This window comes from Plecotus auritus, assembly GCF_963455305.1.
Source record: "Plecotus auritus genome assembly, chromosome: 1".
NCBI classification, from domain to species: Eukaryota; Metazoa; Chordata; class Mammalia; order Chiroptera; family Vespertilionidae; genus Plecotus; species Plecotus auritus.
In genome coordinates, this window is record NC_137770.1 from 140,002,985 (window position 1) to 140,025,145 (window position 22,161).

At 38.5% G+C, this 22,161-nt stretch overlaps 1 protein-coding gene across 1 annotated transcript in view; it reads right to left on the reverse strand.

Annotated features, from left to right (window-relative positions):
* The window catches only part of MYO3A (myosin IIIA), a 240,178-nt gene that overhangs the window by 102,532 nt on the left and 115,485 nt on the right, over nt 1–22,161 (reverse strand). The window contains exons 11-17 of the mRNA XM_080662723.1: nt 14,428–14,527; nt 11,965–12,081; nt 10,264–10,368; nt 10,076–10,159; nt 5,208–5,410; nt 1,938–2,036; nt 1,735–1,849 (exon numbers count right to left, since the gene is read on the reverse strand). Of these exons, the coding sequence (XP_080518849.1) occupies nt 1,735–1,849; nt 1,938–2,036; nt 5,208–5,410; nt 10,076–10,159; nt 10,264–10,368; nt 11,965–12,081; nt 14,428–14,527 (823 nt within the window). The remainder of the gene's footprint in view (nt 1–1,734; nt 1,850–1,937; nt 2,037–5,207; nt 5,411–10,075; nt 10,160–10,263; nt 10,369–11,964; nt 12,082–14,427; nt 14,528–22,161) is intronic.

Here is a 22,161-nt window from a genome sequence, read left to right on the forward strand (position 1 = left end):
AGGGACGCAGCAGAAGGGGAGGAGCCAGATATGAATTTGAATTTTGTCCAGGGGAAGTGAGGAAGATGCACCTGGAAGTGGCCACATCCAGGAAAGGGTTGGTGTCCACACAAAACTAGGATTAAACTAATTAGTATAACACGCCAGGCTGTGGAGCACAGAATTTGTGGGTTTTTTGGTATGGTTTTTATTGAACATATTTTTGCTATGTTCTGAATGCTAGCCATATTTTCTCTATGAATGATGACTCGCTCAGGGCTGTGATCTTGTGCTCATAAACCCATAGGAGTAATGTTTCTTTTGTTTAAATATAAAGATAGTATATCAGTGGTTTCTGTAGTACAAGAAAAATATTGACCCGTCTCTATACAATCAATTAATTCATCTAGAATTAGTAGCAATGTTTATTTACAACTCAAAGAGGGACTCTAAGTTGTGGGGCTATAAAGCAGCCAGGTAGGGAGTCTCTTCATCAAATCTGAATTTCTTTTGGCTATGGACGAAGGCCACACTAGAAAAATTAACTCTAATAGGTGAAATGTTTCCTGATGGACAAAGATTATCCTGATTTACCTAAACACCTCCTTGTATGCAGGGCCCTAATTTCTAGTCAAGAAGATATACACATGATCAATCAGTACATGCAAAGAAGTTCAGTATCATAAGCCATTAGGGAAATGCAAATCCAAACCACTTCACACCCACCAGGATGGCTATGATAAAAAAGATATAATAAATGTTGGGGAGGAGATGGAGAAATTGGAACCTTCATACACTGTTGGTTGAAATGTAAAACTGCACAGCTGCTTTGGAAAAGTCTGGCACTTCCTCAAAAGGTTAAACATAGTGTTACTTTATGCCCCAGTAGTCCCACTCATAGTTATATACCAAAGAGAAATAAAAGCTTACGTCCACATAAAAAATGTACACCAATGTTCACAGCAGTACTACTCATAATGGCCAAAAAACAGAAGCAACCTAAATGTCCCTGAACTGATGAATGGATAAATAACACAAGGTATAGCCAAAAAATGAAATATTATTCAACAATAAAAAGAAATAAAGTAATGATACATGCTACAAAATGAATGAAGCTTGAAAATGTTATAGCAAACGAGAGAAACCACTCCCAAAGGATGGAATATGGCATCATTCTATTTATGTGAAATGTCCAGAATAAAGAGATCGATAGTGATGGAAAGCAGAGGTTGCATGGGAATGCAGAGGAACTGATCATAGCATGTTTCTTTTGGGGTGAAAAATTTAAAACATGAAAATATTCTAAAAAAGATGATGGTGATGGATGCAGATATCTGTGAATATACTACAAGTCATTAAAATGTACTTTAATATGGCTGACTTGTATGGCATATGAATTATGTTAATAAAGTTGTTCTAAAAAGACTGTACTAAAAAAGAACATGTAATATGATCACATTTATGCATTTATATAAAATGTAATATATGCAGGAGATGCAAATATAAGTAAAATAAAAGATTAAGAATAAAACCAAATTCAATTATATCTTAAGGCCATTGCTTCCTTATCCATAAAGTAAACATCGTAATTCTAGTCATTTCATAAAGTTATTTGAGTAATTAAAAGGATGACCTATGTAAAACCAGTTAGCACATTGCTCGGCATGCATTAATCACTCCATAAATGTTAACTCTTGCAATTAGTGATGATAAAAAGGTATTTCCTAATCGGGTTCAAATGTCGTTCATACTCACCTCCATTGTAAAACCTATGACTTTGAAACATTGCTCAATTAATTCATATTGAGATTTATAGAAACTATTATTCATCATGTCCTGTACTGTTCTGAGGTGGTCATTTTGTAGGTATCTGAAAATATATGAAAGGATGGGTAAAATCTAATATTAAGTAGAAAAGGGAAAGTGTTATTTATGAAACATACATGCTGCTGAATTACCTGGGAGGCTTGTTTTCAGGCAATTTGTAATGGGCTAGTTTCTTCCTTTCAGCTAAACCAGCATAGATGTAGTAAAAAACATGGAAGTTCTTTTCTCCACTTAAAAAATAAGACATTTTTCAATAAGGTGGTTAGTAAGAATAGTTCTTTAGGGCAGCTAGAAAAATCTTAATTCATAGCATGCTTAATATATAATCCTAATTGTGCAATTTCCTAGCATTTATCCTATGATATTTTAATAAGCATTCATGACAAAAATTAATTTTATGGTTACAAACCCAGGGCATCATTGCATAGCTCCAGAGTTTATTGGATGTGAATGATGCTTCATGGAACCCACTGTGACTGGTGCCCTCTGACATTGTGCAACATGGTGGCACCATCTAAATCTCAAAACTTTGCATCTTAGGTAGACTTTACCCAAATGCTTGAAGGAAAGAGTCTTACATGGCTATGAGAGCAGTACAAATTGTTCCGAGAACCAGTTAAATCTCCACATCTGCATAAGACCCCGAAGTGCCTCTAGGTTTGGGTAGCAAAGGACACCCATGCATGTCCATTAAGTTCTGGGCACAGGGCACACATCAATAATAGTACTGTAGCTGCTATTTACTGAACATCTTCAATGTTCATGTCTGTGCTAGATGTTATTGTAATCTTCACACAACTATCAAGATTACTACTGCTAATAATGGCTTACACTGATGGGTTCTTACTATGTCTTATTCACCATATTTGTCTAATATTCTTTCCTTCCATATTTTGAATTGAGGACCAAAGGATAATTTTCCACACTGAGGACTGAGCTCAGGAGCTATACTCCAGGCAACTTATATTCACAATTTACTCACCTTTGAAAGTACTTATATTAAACTAGTGGCCCGGTCCACAAATTTCGTGCACAGAGGGGGTGGGGGTTCCCTCAGCCAGCCTGCACCCTCTCCAATCGGACATCCCTCTTGCAATCTGGGACCGCTGGCTCCTAATCGCTCACCTGCCTGCCTGCCTGATTGCTCCTAACTGCCTCTGCCTGCCTGATCGCCCCTAACTGCCCTCCCCTGCCAGCCTGATCTCACCCCCAACTGCCCTTCCCTGCCAGCTTGGTTGCCCCCAAATACCCTCCCCTGCTGCCCTGATCTCACCCCCAACTGCTCTCCCCTGCCGACCTGATTGTCCCTAACTGCCTCTGCCTGCCTGATCACCCCTAACTGCCCTCCCCTGCCGGCCTGATCTCACCCCCAACTGTCCTCCCCTGCAGGCCTGATCTTGCCTCCAACTGCCCTCTCTTGCCGGCCAATTTGGTTCTGATTGGTCGGTTTCTATGCCAGTCAGCGTCAAAAGCTCCACCTCCTAGGCAGCCATTGGCTCCTCACAGTTGACCCAGATTTGGTTCTGATTGGTCAGTTTCTATGCCAGTCAGCATTTCTGGGCCTATCTCCAGGCCTGATCAGAGAGGTGGGGCTGATCAGCAGCTCCCGCAGAGGCCTGGAGAGAAACAGAGGTGTGGTTGCTGGCAAAGCCCAGAGAGAAAGAGAGAGGTAAAGGCTGATCAACAGCTGCCATGGAAGCTGTGGATCAGACCCTGACTCTCTCTTCAGGCCTCTCTATGTGCCTGATCCACAGCCCCCTTGGCAGTCAATGCTGGGTCGCCACAGCAACCCAGTACTGAATGCAGGACTGACTTCTGGTGTTCGGTCGAGCCTTTGGTCGGTCATTATGGACCCTGGGTTTTTATGTATTAGTATAATAATGTGCTAATCCTATCTAATAAAAGAGTAATATGTAAATTAACCATCACTCCGCTACACCCACAAGCTATGCCCATTAGCCACGCCCACTAGCCAATCAGGAGCGAGTTTGCAAATTAACCCCAACCAAGATGGCTGTGGCCACGGAGAGAGCAGGAGGGAGGCTTGGGCTTCCCTGGCAATGGAGGAAGCCAAGCTTTCCGCACACCCTGGCCGGCCCAGGCCTCCGCTTAAGGCTACAAAGTTTCAATTATAGAAGCTACATAAATCCCAACAGAAATGGCTGCTGCCATGGAGCGAGCAGAAGGCTTGGCTCCGCTCCAGGCTACAAAGTTTCAATTGTAGAAGATAAATAAATCCCAGATACCAGGGCCTCTGCTTGGGTCACCGGGGGGCATGGCCGGCCTGCAAGCCACCACAGGCGCCTCGCCCAGGCCACCCCACGCCCCAAGGGAACCCACACCCTGATCCGGGACACCCTTCAGGGCAAACCAGCTGGCCCCACCCATGCACCAGGCCTCTATCCTATCTAATAAAAGAGTAACATGCAGATTGACCATCACTCCAACACACAAGATGGCTGCCCCCATGTGGTCAAAGATCCTGCCCCCATGTGGACACAAGATGGCCACCACAAGATGGCCAGCAGGGGAGGGCAGTTGTGGGCCATCAGGCCAGCAGGGGAGGGCAGTTGGGAGGGACCAGGCCTGCAAGGGAGGGCAGTTGGGGGCGATCAAGCCTGCAGGGGAGGGCAGTTAGGGGTGACCAGGCCGGCAGAGGAGGGAAGTTGGGGGCAAACAGGCTGGCAGGGGAGCAGTTAGACATCAATCAGGCTGGCAGGGGAGTGGTTAGGGGTGATCAGGCTGGCAGGCAGAAGCAGTCAGGGGCAATCAGGAAGGCAGGCAGGCGAGCAGTTGGGAGCCCGCAGTCCTGGATTGTGAGAGGGATGTCCGACTGCCCGTTTAGGCCCGATCCTGGTAGGATCGGGCCTAAACGGGCAGTCGGACATTCCTCGAGGGGTCCCAGATTGGAGAGGGTGCAGGCTGGGCTGAGGGACACCCCCTGCCCCGTGCACTAATTTCGTGCACCGGGCTTCTAGTACATGATAAGAGCTTATGTTCCCATGAAGTTAACATATGACAATTTACTACAATGTAGATATGTTTAGCATAAAACCTACAAAAAATGAAAGACTCTAACTTGCCACACTTTAAAAATATATGTAACAGACAGTGTGGAATCTGATGTTGTGACTACAGTTTCCTCTTAAAAAAAACAAAAAAAATTTTAAGATCATTAGGCCAGAACAGAAATTTTGTTATTCAGCTACAAACGTGCCACTATGAGTTGCACACCACTGAGGGCAGTTTTAGATCACAATGACAGACTCGTCACTAATGAAACATATATTGCTTATGACATGCTTGCCACCTACAACACGTGTGCTGCTTGGGGCACATGTGTCACTTGTGACAGGGGTGTCTTTTATGACACATATCTTTGCCTGTTTCCCAGAACTTACAGGGCTTGGTGTATAACTCGGGATTTCTCCAGAAGGTATTCATAAATCTGTGCTCCCACTACAGCTCCAGAAGAGGTGAATTTCATTTCTAAATATTTTCCAAATCGGCTAGAATTGTCATTTATAATGGTGCAGGCATTGCCAAAGGCTTCCACCAAATTGTTCACTTGTAAAATCTTCTCTTGAAGGGTTATGTTATTAGCCTATGGAAAATGTCAAGATATATTTTAAAATGTATAAAATTAATTTTGTATATAATTTTCTTCTTTGATAAGCACTTTTTCCAGACATAAATGTATCTGAGCATATTCTTAGTATACTGTCAGACATTATGACCTGCCCTATTTCTCCCCTCCCATATGTGTATTCACCCACTTGCTTCCTTAGAGGGGCTAAGAGACTTTCTGTACTTTTTTCTATTCAAATATAATTCTACTCTGTACCTAACTTACCAACATAATTTATGCATTGTGAGGTATACTTCTTATTTTGTTATGCTCTACCTGCTCAAGCCCCCATCCAAAGCTTCCCCAAAGCCTGAAACATTATCTTGCTTCCATGGAAGCTGCTAAATCTGTAACTAAGTGAATTAAGATAATTTGTAAATTTGAAAGTAGAGGAAAGGGAGCAATTGTGAAAACTGAGGACATCTTAGAAGTATAGATGCAGGGAGTGGAAGCCAGTGGAGGCCCACTTGCCTGTCTCTGTATTTTTCCCTACCCCACCTCACATTCTTCTCTCCTCAAACAAGTGTAACTTTTTTGTTCTTTATCATTTTACTTGAAATATCATCAAGTAGACATTTATTTGGATTAAAAGCCAACCTCTTTTAGAAAAGCATCCTCTACTCTGTGTTTCAGTCATACATATCTTGGTAGAAATTTGGATCAAGTAGATTGTATGCAGTGTAATACTTTGCTGAGCTTGGCTGTGTTAAAGGTATGGAAATTTTGTGTTTTAGGGAGAGAAGCAGTAGGTATTTCTGGAACATAGCCCACAGGGGAATGTAGGAGGGCTGGAAGGGGCATTCACAGTGAGGTTTTAAGAGCATATTAGGACTTTGAGTATTTTTTAAAAAGAGGAATAAAGGTTGAGAGAGGAGAGTAACAAGAATTGAAACAAATGTGGATTGAAGCAAACGGGGCTGGCCTTGCATCCACGAAAAAGGTGAGGAAAGATCTTCATCTACCTCTAATAAATAACAGTGCTCTGATAAGTAAGGTTTTGCATATTACAAATAAATATTCAATCCACCAAACATCGCATATTTGTATGTGATCAAGCTTTCTCAAGGAAATAAGTAAAAGAAATGATCAAGTCTGATAAGGTTACGGTTGAGGTGTGTGTGTGTGTGTGTGTGTGTGTATGTGTGTGTGTGAGACCATCCCCAATTGATATTAGATAATATATTCAGATCTGGAACAAGATAAAGAGATTAGATGAAGTTTGCTTCCATCTATAAAAAAAAAAAAAACACATTCCATTATTGATAAGGACCTCTATTGGCTCCACAAATCAAGAATGGGGCCCTGGCCGGTTTGGCTCAGGGGATAGAGGGTAGGCCTACAGACTAAAGGGTCCCAGGTTTGATTCTGGTCAAGGGCACATACCTCAGTTGCAGGCTCCTGCCCAGCCGAGGCCCTGGTCGGGGGTTATGCAGGAGGCAACCAATCGATGTGTTTCTCTCACATCGATGTTTCTCTCTGTCTTTCCATCTCTCTTCCACTCTCCCTAAAAATCAATGGAAAAATATTCTCAGGTGAAGATGAACAAGAAAGAATTAGAAAGGCCCTTTTATTACAATAACTTGAATAAATTAATTCAGCTGTTCAACTCTTCTATTCCAGGATAGTATGCTGTGTTTCAGCACGCTTCTCCCTCAAAAATTACATCTAATTTCACTGCACTTAAAAACATTTTAGAATGATACTTATCCTAGTTGTAAAGAGAGGGGAAGTGATGGGCTAGGGCAGTGGTCGGCAAACTGTGGCTCGTGAGCCACATGCGGCTCGCTGTTAGAGAGTAGAAATTTTTGAGCATGCTTCCTCCTAGTCGACTTAGCCTTGAATCCCAGCTGCACCTCACAAAATAGCCTTGCAAGATAGAACACTGTCAGCTTTCTGAAGAACAGGATGACCCTGTAAATAACAGGGTCATCAATAATATGACCCTGACATTAAAAACTGTTTTGTCTTAAATTGCTTGCTCTGCAAAAATAAAATGTGGTGAATGTGCTTAAAAGTGGTCCTGCACAAAGGGTCGGGGCTGCTCTCTGGACTCCCTGCGTGGAGAAAGGCAGAGCAGTCGCCGGCTGGCTAATAAAGGCTCCCTAAGCTCCAGTGGTCGTTCACTTGCGTTCGCTCCACAACACTTGCGAGCCACGGTTTGCCACTCTGTTGACTAATGAGTTTGCTGACCACTGGGCTCGTGAGCCATGGTTTGCTGACCACTGGTAGGGGATAGGAAAGGGGTTGAGATGACAGCCCTGACATAGCACCATCTGCCTGGTCTCTTCTGGCTCTTCCAGTCTTTCAGGGTTACAAGTCTGGTTAGTAGAGGTAATAGTAATCCACTGGGCAAAGTAAATTTCTGTTCCATACCAATACACAATTGAAAATATTAAAACAAGTTAATTGATTTTTTTTAATCCTCACCTAAGGATATGTTTTCCATTGCTTTTCAGAGAGAGTGGAAGTAAGGGAAGAGGAAGGGGAAGGGGGGGGCGAGAGAGAGAGAGAGAGAGAGAGAGAGAGAGAGAGAGAGAGAGAGAGGCATCAAGGCGAGAGATACACATCGACTTGGGTTGGGGAGTGAACCCAAAACTGAGGTACGTGCCCTTAACTGAGAATCGAACCTGTGACCTTTTGGTGTATGGGCTGACGCTCTAACCACTTGAGAATACCAGCCAGGGCTGATTTTCAATAGGAACATTAAATTTTTTCAACTCATTATGTTGAAAAGGAACTATACTCAATTAAGCAGTTGTTTTGACACTATGAGGTCTCACCTTTTAACAGAGGGGTTAGGTTTGGTCTTATATACACAGTACTTTGTAACACAAAATTCTATAATCACAGTGATCACAATACTTTTAATATGACTCTAATTTTAACTACGTAGATCATAATAAAAATTTTCACAGTGATAAGTTGTGCACAATGATTTTTAAACTATTAAGACTAATAAGAACACATAATTCTTGACCTATCTCATTTCAAGGGCTGTACCTAAAAAATCAAACCAAGTCTCTATCATCAACTTCCCTTTTAAAAAAATTAAGATAATTTACATAAAGTAACATTCACCCTTTATGGTGTAAAGTTCTGAAAATTTTTTAACATATTTAATCATATAACCCCCACTAAAATCCACACATAAAACAATTCCATCACTCTCCAAATTGCATCATTACCCTTTGTAGTCAACACCTCTCGCCATCCCTGGCCTGTGATAATCATTGATCTGTTTCTGTCCCTATAATTTTAAATGTGCAAGAATGGCATATAACTTGAATCATACAATATGTACTCTTCTGAACCTGGATTCTTTGAATTAGCATTATGCGCTTGAAATTTATCCAAATCTCATCTAATAAGATTCATACATTGCTTGTAACAGTGTTTTTGTTTTTTTTTTTTGTTTTTTTGCTTTTTTCATTGATTTTAGAAAGAGAGGAAGGAGAGAGAGAGAGAGAGAGAGAGAGAGAGAGAGAGAGAGAGAGAGAGAGAGACACTTGTTCCATTTATTTATAAGTTCATTGGCTGATTTCTGTATGTGCCCTAAACAGGAGTCGAACCCACATCCTTGGAATATAGGGACAATGCTCTAACCAACTGAGTTTCCTGGCTGGCCAGGTATGTAACAATGTTCTTTCATTCATTTTTTTAAAAATTATTTGATTTCTTATTATTGAGTCTTAAGAGTTTTTAAACATATATCTTAAGAATACAGTCTTTTATTAGATATGTGACATGCAAATAGTTTCTTTGAGTCTGTAGCTTGTGGTTTCACTTTTATAACAATGTCATTCAGAGAACAGAAATTCTTAATTTTGGCGAAATCCAATTTTTTCCTTAACGGGTTATGCTTTTTATTATATCTAACAACTACTGCAGCTTCACAGTAAGTCTCAAAATCAGGTAATATTAACCCCCAATTTTGTTCTTTTTGGAAATTATTTGCTTACTATAGATCATCTGCCTTTCCATATAAATTTTTGTTTCAGTTTGTCAATTTCTACCAAAAAAATCCTGTTGGGATTTTTATTATAATTGACTTGAATATACAGATCAATTTGTAGAAAACTGACATGTCAATAACATTGAGACTTTTTATCCATGAACATGGTAAATCTCTCCATTTATTTAGGTCTTTTTTATTTCTTTTATCAACTTTTTCTACTTTTTAGAATACAACTCTTGTATATGTTTTATAGGGGTTAGGCTGAAATAGTTCATGTTTCTTGGTGCCATTGTAAATTTAAAATTTCAATTTCCAATTGATAATTGCTGGTATGTACTAGTATGTATGACATATAAATACAATTAGTTTTTATAATATTGACTCCTCTTTAACGTGCTAGTAAGAAAAGGAGAGAAAGTAAATAAAGCATTCAGTGAGTGTGTTGGGGCTAAAAAGAGAGAAAATTATATTTATAAAGCTTTGCAACTAAGTGGGAGATAAGTTAGAATATCTTCAAAACAGAGCATATGATTTTTATATTGTTTGTTATATTTTAAATTCACAAAGAATAACAATTGTGTTTTATAATTTTATTATTAAACTGCTGAATATTAATCTAATCAGTTATATTACGCTCTGATATGTAACAAATATTTCTATTAGGACAGATAAAAAATCAACTGTACCTTTCCGAGCACTGTCAGCTGCTGAACTAAAAGATGAGCACTTTCAGTCTTTCCAGCACCACTTTCCCCAGAAATAACAATGCACTGTACAGTGAGACAAGGAAACTGTAAGAAGACTTTATCCTACAAAATTCAGCTTACACAAAAGAAGCTAAGAGGGGAGTTTCTAAGAATGTGAGACTCCTTACCTGATCTGAATTATATGTTACCATCGACTGGTAGCCTAAGTCAGCAACTGCAAAAATGTGAGGAGGGTTGGCAGTTCTCTTTGCTCCAATATAGAGTTTGGAATGCTAAGGATTTTTAAAAAATCACATTTTACAAGGCTTTTACTTTTTTGTTTTGTTTCATCCCTAGATTATTTACAGGTACAGCTCCAATTTTTAAAGCACAACGTAAGCAAAAATAGAGTTTCATACCACCAAAACATTATACACATGTTACACAGACAACACACACACTTAGATATATGCAGAATTCATGCAAAATTATGTAGAATAAAAAAGTCTGACACCAAATAGCCCAGAAATATGATAGGACAATCCTATATAATAAAAGGATAATATGCAAATTGTCGGAACGGCCAGTTGCTATGACACGCACTGACCACCATGGGGGCAGCGCTCAACGCAGGAGCTGCCTCCAGCTTGCAGGCCCCTATCACTGGATGGGGCCTGCCGGCCAACCTCTTGGTCCCTTCCCCCGGGGCCAGACTCTGATCGCCCGATGGCGAACGGGAACCGGGGTGGGTGGTGGTGCAGGACGGGGCGCGGGGGGCACGGGGCTGGCACAAATTTCATGCGATGGGCCTCTAGTATGCTATAACATCACTCTGGCAGTAGTATTTGAAAGAAGACTCTTGGAAGTGCATACCACTCCAAAACAGAAGTTAAGGTTTAAAAATACTATTATTTCTTTAACACGTTAAGCGCCAAGCCTGTTTTGTCTTCCTTTCAATTTCAGTCACTGGTGACTGACATGGCACTTAATGTGTTAAATAAAAAGACAATTTATAAATAACACAATAGGTATCATTTTTTTGACTATTCCTTGGATATAATAATGTCTGGCATATGCTCACCACTTTTTTTTCCTTTCACATCATTTTACATACATTCTCTCACTTGATTTGTCCAAGATCATATAGTTAATTGATAGCAGAACTTGCACTAAAACCCAATTTACCTGAAACTCAGGTCAAAGTTCACAAATTTATCATTCTTCTTGTAAATTTTAAGGTGATAGAGGATGACAAAATTATGTATTTTTCACATATAAAAAATAACTCTAAGGGAAAGCATTCAATAATTTTTGGAGTACACAAATAGTTAGAAGAGAATGGGTCCAATTAAAAATGGCCTCATTTAATTCCAGAATACTATTCTATATTTAAACCATTAGGGGTTGAAAAAATGGATAATTATATATTTATAGTCATACAGCACACATGGTCTGATATTAAAAACAAATCAATATGTCCAAAGAATTTGTAAATTTACAATGACAAGTTTTATAGCCATTAAGTATATTACCTACATAAATAATGTAATTATATCTTTAATTCTCTGATGCTTGGGTCAGAGGCAGATATTGAGCAGACACGTTTTTAGATACCTGTGTATTGTTATGATATACAGTATAGACTAGTTATCAATAACTGTAAGTAAGTAACATTCTCCCACATACTTTTGGGGAAAGAAAGACCACATATTGCATCCAGATTAATAATTCATCTTCTATTTTTTCTTATCTCTATGTTGTACAATAATTATTTAACTGTTTATTCAAGGTACTGAATAAAATGTTCCTTGGCATAATGTAAATTAATTTCAATATATGAATAGTATATTTATTAGTACAAATAAGAGAATGCAAGGCACACCACATACCTCTTTGGAATAAAGACCCAGACTCTGGAAAGGGTTAAGAGCAAGGAGTATGTCTCCCACATAGATATAAATCTGATCTCTGGAATAACACTTCTCAAGTTGCTCAGAGACTGTATGCTATAATAAAATAAAAATAATTTATTTTTCTTAAAAATCATTTATGGTCAATTACAATGTAAAAACCAAACAATCCTATATAATAAAGAGGTAATATGCAAATTGACTATCACACCATCACACAAGTTGGCTGCCCCATGTGGTCACAAGATGGCCACCACAAGATGACCGGCAGAGGAGGGCAGTTGGGGGCGACCAGGCTGGCAGGGGAGGGCTGTTGGGGGTGACCAGGCCTGCAGGGGAGGGCAGTTTGGGGCAACCAGGCCTGCAGGGGAGGGCAGTTGGGGGCAACCAGGCTGGAAGGGGAGGGCAGTTGGGGGCAATTGGGCCAGCAGGGGAGCAGTTAGGCGTCAATCAGGCTGGCATGGGAGTGGTTAGGGGGTGATCAGTCTGGCAGGCAGAAGCGGTTAGGGGCAATCAGGCAGGCAGGCGAGCGGTTGGGAGCTAGCAGATCCCTGATTGGAGAGGGTGCAGGCTGGGCTGAGGGACACTCCCCACTCCCCTGCCAGTGCATGAATTTCGTGCACCGGGCCTCTAGTAATAAATAAAACATTTGGAATCTGGGCCAAGGCTCTAGAAAGAAATAGACAGATTGACAGTGAGACATGTAACATTTGGTCAGCAACTACCCTTTCACTGGACAGGCATTTTCTTTGGTTCTGAGAGCCATAGAGGGATGTCATTGTTACCTGTGTTTCCAAAGGGAAAATCTGATATTGCAGAGATATTATATATACTAGTGGCCGGGTGCATGGATTCGTGCACTGGTGGGTGTGTGTGTGGCCTGTGGGGATGGGCCGCTGTGGGAGCGCACTGACCACTAGGGGGAAGCTTGCACGTTGAGCATCTGCCCCGTGGTGGTCAGTGCGTGTTATAGGGCTTTTATATATATAGATGATGCTTTCAAGGAAATAAGTAAATGCAGATAATGAAATAAAGAGAAAAAAACACTAGAAAAGAAAAGGGAAGGTACAGTAAACATAATATAATGCCAAATTGAGATTATTCAGTGGCTCTGTGGGATGTTCTAGCCTTTTGCTTAGACATTTGGCTTTATGAGGCAGAATAAAACACAGTCTGGTGATTGTGGAGGTAAGAAGGGTGGGTGCAGGTGGAAGAGGGCATAAAGGAAATAAATGGTGATGGAAAAAATAAAGTAAAGTAAAATAAAAAAATATCAGAAAAGTAACTTTCATAAGTTATGAGTATATGGTAACAATTTTAATAGTGTCATTAAAATAGTACATGACACAAGAGAAGAACAAAAGTTCTTAGGTTAAAAAAAGGCAAAAAAAAAGCACATACAATAAAAGCAAAAAAATAAACACCACAAACCCAGTGTTTAACGTAAGTCAGCACTATGATACCAAGGTCCTCCTTATAATCCACAAACCTAGGAATTCACATCATTGGAAAATCTGATACATAAGGATTCGTAAAGGTTTTGGCAATCTCTGACTTGCAAACACTGTCTGATTACATGATGTTTGATATTCACAAGAGAGATTATTTTGAGGAAGTACTTGAGTTGTTTATGCAACCCTAAATTTACCAAATGACTACTTCTGTTGAGAAAATGTCTCCTGATTTGTTGCATTTCTGAGCAAAATGATCAGGCATGTATCAGAAGTATTTAAAAAACAAAAATCTGTTGATCAAGCAGGATAGTGATCCCAACCTTTCACTGAAAAGGAACCATTCATTTCTCTAATGATCTGATTATCTGCAGTAAAGGGGGATGAAAGGAAAGGAGGCTGAAACTGCAATTTACTGGCTTGGATTTGTACCTACACAGAGATGTTTGATCTATTTCTGACATCACTGAGGTAAGTAAGGAGTTTCAAGCAGAATTCAATGCCTTAAAAGGTTAGCTCTGTGAGAGCAGGGGAGCTGAGAACCCAAGACGGGGACCGCTCATGGTAGTAACAGGCTCGTGAGGTAACGTGGAGACCTCGAGGCACTGCCACTGAGAGGGGAACAGGAGAGGAATAAGTGGAAGGAAGCCACATGAAGGTTGTAGGAGACGACTTTCTGACCTCAGTAAATCATCCCTTTGAAACTTAAAGAAAGAATTCAGGGGAAGAAGAGTCTGTGTCCTATAAGCAAGTCCTAGTGGAAACTAACACCTTTGCAAGTTGAATATCAAAAACAGGAAAAAAATCGACACCAGGCTGGAGCTATGCGGAAATGTGGCTTACATGTATTCAAGCCGAAGACACGAGAGAGAATCAGGAAGCTAAGAGTCACAGGAAGTATGAGAGGCACAGATATTATTCAAACAACCTCCTATGAGGTTGAATTAAAAGAATCTAGAATGTTTATGTTTGATTAAACTGCGTTCCTTACCTCATCCAAAACTTCTAGAGTTGCTAAATCATCTACATCCTTCAGACTGGAAATTAAAGGTCTGCTGAAGTTACTTTTCTTGGTGTGAATACGTTCATGTCTGTGGAGCAATACAAAAAGAAAAACCCTTGCTGATCTGAGAACTTATTATTGATCATAATGGAAGTACGTTTTAGAGTCAGATGAGACTGAAAAAATTCTAATGAAGCTAATTTACTAAATTCAATGATAGCAACTTATCAGAAAATAGCCTATTGTATTTGATCTGTTTGCTTTTCTTCTCCATTGGAAAAATGTTAACATGTCAAACCTCATAGATGATCAAGAGTTCACAATTCTTATCAAGAACTATCCTACATATAATTTGCTTTAATGTTCCTTCTAAATTCTGTGAGTGATTTAATCTGCTACAAAGTGGTGAGTCAGAGAGATTTGAATTCATTAAATTTCCAATTTTGTCTGAAGTAGTACTAGGCCATTGGTGCTCAAGAAATAATAATTTCAGTTTACTTTTTTATTTAATTAAATGTTCTGGGGTGACACTAATTAATAGGATCATATAGGTTTCAATCATACATTCCTATAAGATCTGAATATTGCACTGTGTGCACCCATAGTCAAATCATCTTCCATCATCATATATTAGACACCCTTCACCTCCACTTAATCCCTTTCATATGACAACCACCACACTGCTGTGTCTATGGGTTTCAGTTTTACATCCCACAAATGAATGAAAGCATATGGTTCTTAGCTTTCTGACTGACTTATTTCACTTAACACAATATTCTCAAGGCCCATCATGTTGTTGCCAATGTCGCTATTTTATCTTTTCTTATGGCTGAGTAGTATTCCATTGTGTATGTGTATCACATCTTCTCTATCCAGTCTTTTATCACAGGACACTTTGGTTGTTTCTATGTCTCGCCACTGTGAATAATGCTGCAATGAACATAGAGGAATATATCTCTTTGTGAATATATGTTTTTAAGGTTTTGGGGTATATACCAAGAAGAGGGATTGTTGGGTCATATGGTAACTCTATTCTTAAGATTTGAGGAATTGCCAGACTGTTTTCCATAGTGGTTGCATCAGTCTACATTCCACCAGCAGTGAACGAGGGCTCCCTTTTCTCCACAACCTCTCCAACACTTGTTATTACTTGTCTTGTTGATGATGGCAACTCTAACAGGTGTGAGGTGGTATATAATTGTCGTTTTGATTTGCATTTCCCTAATAGATAGTCAAGTTGGACATCTTTTCATATATCTGTTGGCCCTTCATATGTCTTTTTGGGAGAGGTGTCTGTTCAGGTCCTCTGCCCATTTTTAAATTGGCTTGTATGGTGTTGAGTTTTATGAGTTCTTTATAAATTTTGGATATTAAACCTTTGTCAAAGCTATTGTTTGCAAATATCATCTCCCATTCATTCAGCTGCCCCTTTGTTTTGTTGTTGTTGTTTTTTGCTGTGCAGAAGCTTTTAAGTTTGATATACTAAAAAATGGTAATTTTAAAAATTATTACTCAGCATAATTTAAGAGGTATACAAAAAAAGAAACCACATGGTGGATTTTCAAAAGGTTAAATGTATGTAGAAAATTGATTTAAAACATTAGGAAATTTATTTTCAAAGGAAAACATTTCAACAATTTTCACCCACGGCATAAGAAGTTTGATTTGACATGAAGGCTGGAGAAAAAGTTGCTGAGATAAACACAAGGGTTTGTTTAAACTTCTCTGAACATAAAATTACCATTCACTTTATTTTGAGCAAAACTGTATTTTCAATGTTTCTTTTTGGACATACTTTTAAGCATCTGAATTTGTCTATAGTAACAGGGGAAAAGAATAAATAGATTATGAGGATTAACACGAATCATACCCCTCACTCATGAACTTTAATGTTTTCTCGTTGCTTAGAGAATTAAGTGTCTACTGATAAACTGCCCCCCCTCCATCTGTGCCCAGCCCGGCTTCCATGCACCAGATTCTGTCCCCTTTCACTTAAGGACATCACTTCTGCCGGTTCCCCTCTCACTCCTACTTCACTTACTTCCCCCTCTCAGCTGTTACAGCAAACAAAAAACACCTTTCCCTGATGCAGTTTCTTCCATCTACTGTTCCATCTCCTTGTTTTATTGCAAAAAAAATCCTCAAAAGAATTTTCTAAATTTAGTATCTTCAATTTCTCTCCACTCATTAAGAAAACCCATTTCAGTCAGGCTGTCCTCAATACCCTCCATGGAAACAGTTTCTGTTCAGGACATTAATGACCTTCACATTGCTAATCCAAGGGGTCCATTCCAATCCTTTTACTTAACCTACCAGCATCATATAACAGACTCCTTCCTGAATACATCCAGCTGGGCTTCCTGCACCCCTGGCTTGACTCTCTTCCTTGATTCACTGGCATCTTCATCTGAGTGTCTTTTTCTGGTTTCTCCTCATCTTTCTGTCATATTTTGGAGTCTTTCACACTTCAATCCTTGCAGCTATTTTCTTCTCTATCAACATTCACACCCTGATTTCATAGATTTAAATACCACTCATGTACTAACAAGCTTGCTAACCCCCAAACTTAAGCATCCAAATGCTTACTGGACACTTCAATTAAAAGTCTAACAGGCACAATCAACACATTCTAAACCATGCTCCTAAATACCCCAGCTCCATGCCTGCTCTTGCCCCATGATCCTCATCTCAGTAAATGGTGATTTTTTGTTTGGGCAAAAAACCTGAGAGTGATCCCTGGCTCTTGTATTTCTCTCAGATTTCTCATGCAATCTATATGCAAATCCACCATATATGTGTGTGTGTGTGTGTGTGTGTGTGTGTGTGTATCCTTTGTTTTTGTTATTTCCTCTTTGACCCCATCTGCATGATGAAACTTTATTCACTTTCCACAGTACCCTCAAATGCCACCTCTTTTGAACCCCTAAGCATAATTCTTACATCCTTCAGACAATAGTTAAGTCATTTCAGTCAATCATTTGTGTACACATCTTATTCCCTTTATTAGCCTGTAAACTGCCTTATGATAGGGATATCTCTTCAAAATATGCTGCTTAAACAGCTAAACATAGATGCAAAAAAGAGAGAATCTGGACACTAACGTTACACCTTTCATAAAAATTAATTCAAAATGGATTGTAAACCTAAATGTAAAATACAAAGCTAAACAACTCCTAGAAAATAAGAGAAAAATATAGATAACCTTGGGTTTGGAGATGAGTTTTTGGGTACAACACCAAAAGCACCACCCATAGAAGACAAAATGATAAGTTGGATTTCACTAAATTAAAAACTCTGCTCTATAAAAGACACTGTTAAGAGAATAAAAGGTGAAGCCATAGACTGGAAGCAAATATTTTCAAATCATGTAGCTAATATGATTTGTATCTAATAATAGGAACAGTTTCACTCCTATTTGCAATTCTTAAGATTCTTCCATAACTTTTATAGCATTTACAGAAATTTATAGTTATGCACTTATTTGTGTGGATAATTTAGTTAATACTTGAATCATTTACTACAATGTCAGCTCTAAGATGTACAAAACTATGTGTCTTTAGTTCCCGTTTAGAACATAGTAGGTCCTCAATAAACATTTGCTGAATGAATGAATGAAGGCATATCGTCCATGATTTTGGGCACAGGACTGGCACATAGTTGGTCTCCACATTTGCTGAACTCAACAAGTATCATCTTATTTATCCTCCTATTTCCACAGAGCTTCATATTATATATTTTTTCAAAAACTAGAAAAAAGAAATTCAATTATCCAATTGATTGAAGTGAAGAGCCCTGAATTTTTCATCAGTTTTTATGGGAACATTTGGCAGCTAAAGACTGTTCCTGGAGAATGAAAAGGAGTGGATGGTGAAGAACCAGGGGATCAATACTTTCTGCTCCTGTGAATTTGTCTTCCATGATGCTTTTGGTATTAGCTTCCAAAACGTAGCAAAGATTTTGATACTGTGAAGAATAAAAACCTCAGATGGCTCCCCAGTTTCTATAGCATGACTCAAAATTCCTTGGCATGAAATCAATGAACCTTGAAAAGCTTGCCTCAAACAACCTTTCCAGCACCATGATCTATCATCTCTGTACAGAACATTCCCCGATCTGTTAAGTATTTTCAAGATTCTGTACTTTGCTCATTCTGCCTGGACTTACTTTCCTCCCACATCTGGCAAATTTCTACTTATCAGGCAAAATCAGACTCAAATATCACCCTCTTTGTGAAGCCGTCACAGAGAGAATACACCACTAGTAGAGATACTTTCACACTCAATTAGGTATACCAGGTATTCATGTTCACCGTTCCTGTCAGATGGGGGGCAATTGTGAGAGATACCAAGTGTTATTCATCTTTCTATGCCTGGAATCAAGGACACGAAGATGCAAAATACAACTGGTGGCTTGAATAGCAATACTTAGTCCTACCCAGTAGGGAGTGTGCAGGAGGCAGCTGATCGATGTTTCTCTCTCATCGATGTTTCTAGCTCTCTATCCCTCTCCCTTCCTCTCTCTGAAATATCAATAAAATATATTTAAAAAAAAAGAAAAGAAAAATAGTACAGGTCCCTGCTCACCAGGAGCACACAATCTGGTACAAGAGTTAACAGAAATCAACAAAAACGTTTGGATAATTTCAGCTATAATGTATATGTTTGAACACATCATTTTTTATGAAGAAGAATATGTTAAAATCAAGGAGGTACAACTAGCTACTGCTTCAAATATTACTCTGTTAATTGACATAGCTATATCTGTTCACATGGCTTTTAAAAATACTTGAATGATGCATAGTTAAGTTAGGTGCACGAATTAGTTTATAAAAGCTTTCTCTATGAGTTAAACACTTTAAAGTTATTAAAGTTGTAATCATAATGAAGAAACAAAAGTAGAGTATATAAATGAAAATTAAAAAAAGAACCAGCAGTTGTGAAAATACTTTACACTTTCTTACATATCTCTTTTGGTCACTAATGTATCCTAAGAACTTAAAAGAATAGCTGAGGCATAATAGATACTCAATAAACATGTATAGAATGACTAAATGATTATTCATCAAAGGAATATGTCTAGTCCAATCTTCATTATAACATTAATCTGATATCCATATTTGTCTGAAAAAAACTGAATTCTTTGGAGTCCCTTTGGGTAAATAATAGCTTTGAATGATTTTTCTTACTTATACTATTATGTATTTATTAAAATGAATTAGTACATTTTTACAAGGACATCTAAATGTTTCTATAATTTTATACATTAGTGAATATCTTATCAGTCATGGCTGATTTTGTTCTGGTTGACTTCCATTTTTCCAATATCAAGTGATTTTGATTTGTTAGATGTACCTATATACCAAGTACCAGACACAATTATAATGCAAATAATTTTTGATACTTTAAAAAATACACATTTATAGAAAGTGATTGCTACAGAATTTGGAAGGGCTTTTCTTTAGAATATTCTCATATGACTGTCATTTTAATAAAAATCTTATTTATTTAGACCCTGCTATATGCAAGGCATTGTCCTAAGTGTTGAGGGGTTACTGTGTATGAAATAAGATCCTGACCATGCATTCAATGAGTTTTATTCTAATGGGAGAGAGAGATACAAATATTTAAAACAACACAAGGCATATAGCAAGTGCCACAAATAAAGTAAAAATTAAATGTTATGGAAATAGCAAGGAGGAATAATTCCTTCTGGTGAATTGGGAATGGTTTTCAGTAGTTCAGCATTTAATCTTGGTTTTTATGTAAGAGTAGATTCCCATGACCTGAGGGAAGGTATATGTATGAGGGACTGGGGGCTGGTGGGGGCGGGGGGTCAAACCTGAAAGAAGATCCTGTATGAGTGGCAGTGCGTGTGCACCAGAACAGTGATGTTGTGCTTGCTGTAGCCAGAACTAAAGTGCATGACGTTGGAGGCTGTGGAAACTTGGTCGCGGGAGGGCACAGTCATCAAGAAACAGAGATGTCTTAAATGCATGCAAATTCCAGATGTCCAAAGAGCAAAGCATGACCTTCCGCAGCACAGTCTGAAACTCCCCCAGTGTTTCTTATCTCATTGACTGACACCACCATCTAATTCGTTGCACACACCAGAAATTTCCATCTTCCTCACCTCCTGCATCCACATCATCACCAAATTATAGTGTATATCTCCTTAAAATTTCTCAAACTTCAATTTCTCTCCATCTCCACTGAGGAGATGATGGTTGCAGGGAATGAGATGGAGTTGTCTGAGATTAGAAACAGTGAAACTGACAGGTTAAAAAACTCAGATGTTGTGAAAGCTATAAAATATATGTAAGATCATTTAGAAAATTTTCCCTGGACTTCTGGGTAAAGTGGGGGATTTCTTACAATTGAAAAATATTCTGATTTCCTTCTAAATCTTAGAAAGAGTATTTAATAAAACCTTAAATGCTTCAGAGGCTCAGCCCGACTCTTCCTTCTGCCTGGAGAGACTAATGTACCTCCCTCCGTCGTGAGGTCTGAGCTGATCCCTCATTTTTAACATTGCAATTCCACCCCACCCCCCAACCCAGGATTCCCAATCCAGTTTGCTCTTTTTTTTTCCTTAGCATGCATCACCATATAATATACTATATTATTTACTAATTTATTATATTTGTTGTCTGGGTTTTCCCATTGGCATGTAAGCACCATGAGAACAGGATTGTTTTTTAAATTAAATCTGTTGACTGATAGATCCCATACTCCTAGACCAGATTCTCACAAATGGTAGGTGCTTAAAATATATTTCTTGGGTAATGGAGTGAATATTTTCCTTTTACTAAATGTTCATCTACTATAGAACCAAAGAAAAGTTTTATTAATTTTAAATTCTGGTTGTAAACAATTGAAATGCTAAAATAAAAAGTATATATATTTCAAGATAATTTTATACTTCTAACATTTTCCCTTTGCCTTCATTTTACACAATTAATTTCCATTCTTATTACTTTATTCAATATTTAGTTTCTGTAAGACTTGGAGAAAGCAATGCTAGAATCCTTCCATAAGATTTTTGTCCTCTTGTGAAAAGTACAGCTTGTTAGCCAGATTATATATTTCATTTACTCTGTAATACTGGAGACAAATAGTTTCAGACTATAAACATTTTCTTTCTGTGTTGTCAAAGGTCACAGTTACCCACAGGGATGGTTATTATAGTTTCACTGTATTTCAGTTCTACACACTAAAAAAAGAAACAACAATTGCTGCTCAATGTTAAATTTTTATCTTTACTATTCAGTTGTTCTATTGCAATGCAACAGCTTTATTTGCTTTTATTTTAGTTAAATATACTCTTGTAAATATCAAGCTCTATCTTCTAAGACCATCCAGGAACCACTGGGGTAGTCTAGCAATCCACTGTTAAACATAATTCTAATCAATGGTTTTATTTTCATTTCCTTATCCATCGTTAAATTCTAGTAACAAAGTCACAACTGGTAGTATCAAAGGGAGTATGGGCTTTCACTGATGTGCCTTGGAAAAATAGTTTTTATTTCTCTGCAGTTTGACCCTTTTGGCCAACTGTGTAGTTCTGAAATGATGGTGGGAAAGAACACCAGGTCAGCAGAACAACTCTGGCAATGGCTGGTGTGACAGATGTCATAGTCACCCAGCCCCCATTAAACTTTTAAATGTCCTCTTCATTCACTAAATCCTTCCTCTTTCCCATATAACTCCTCAGAGATGTGCTTTA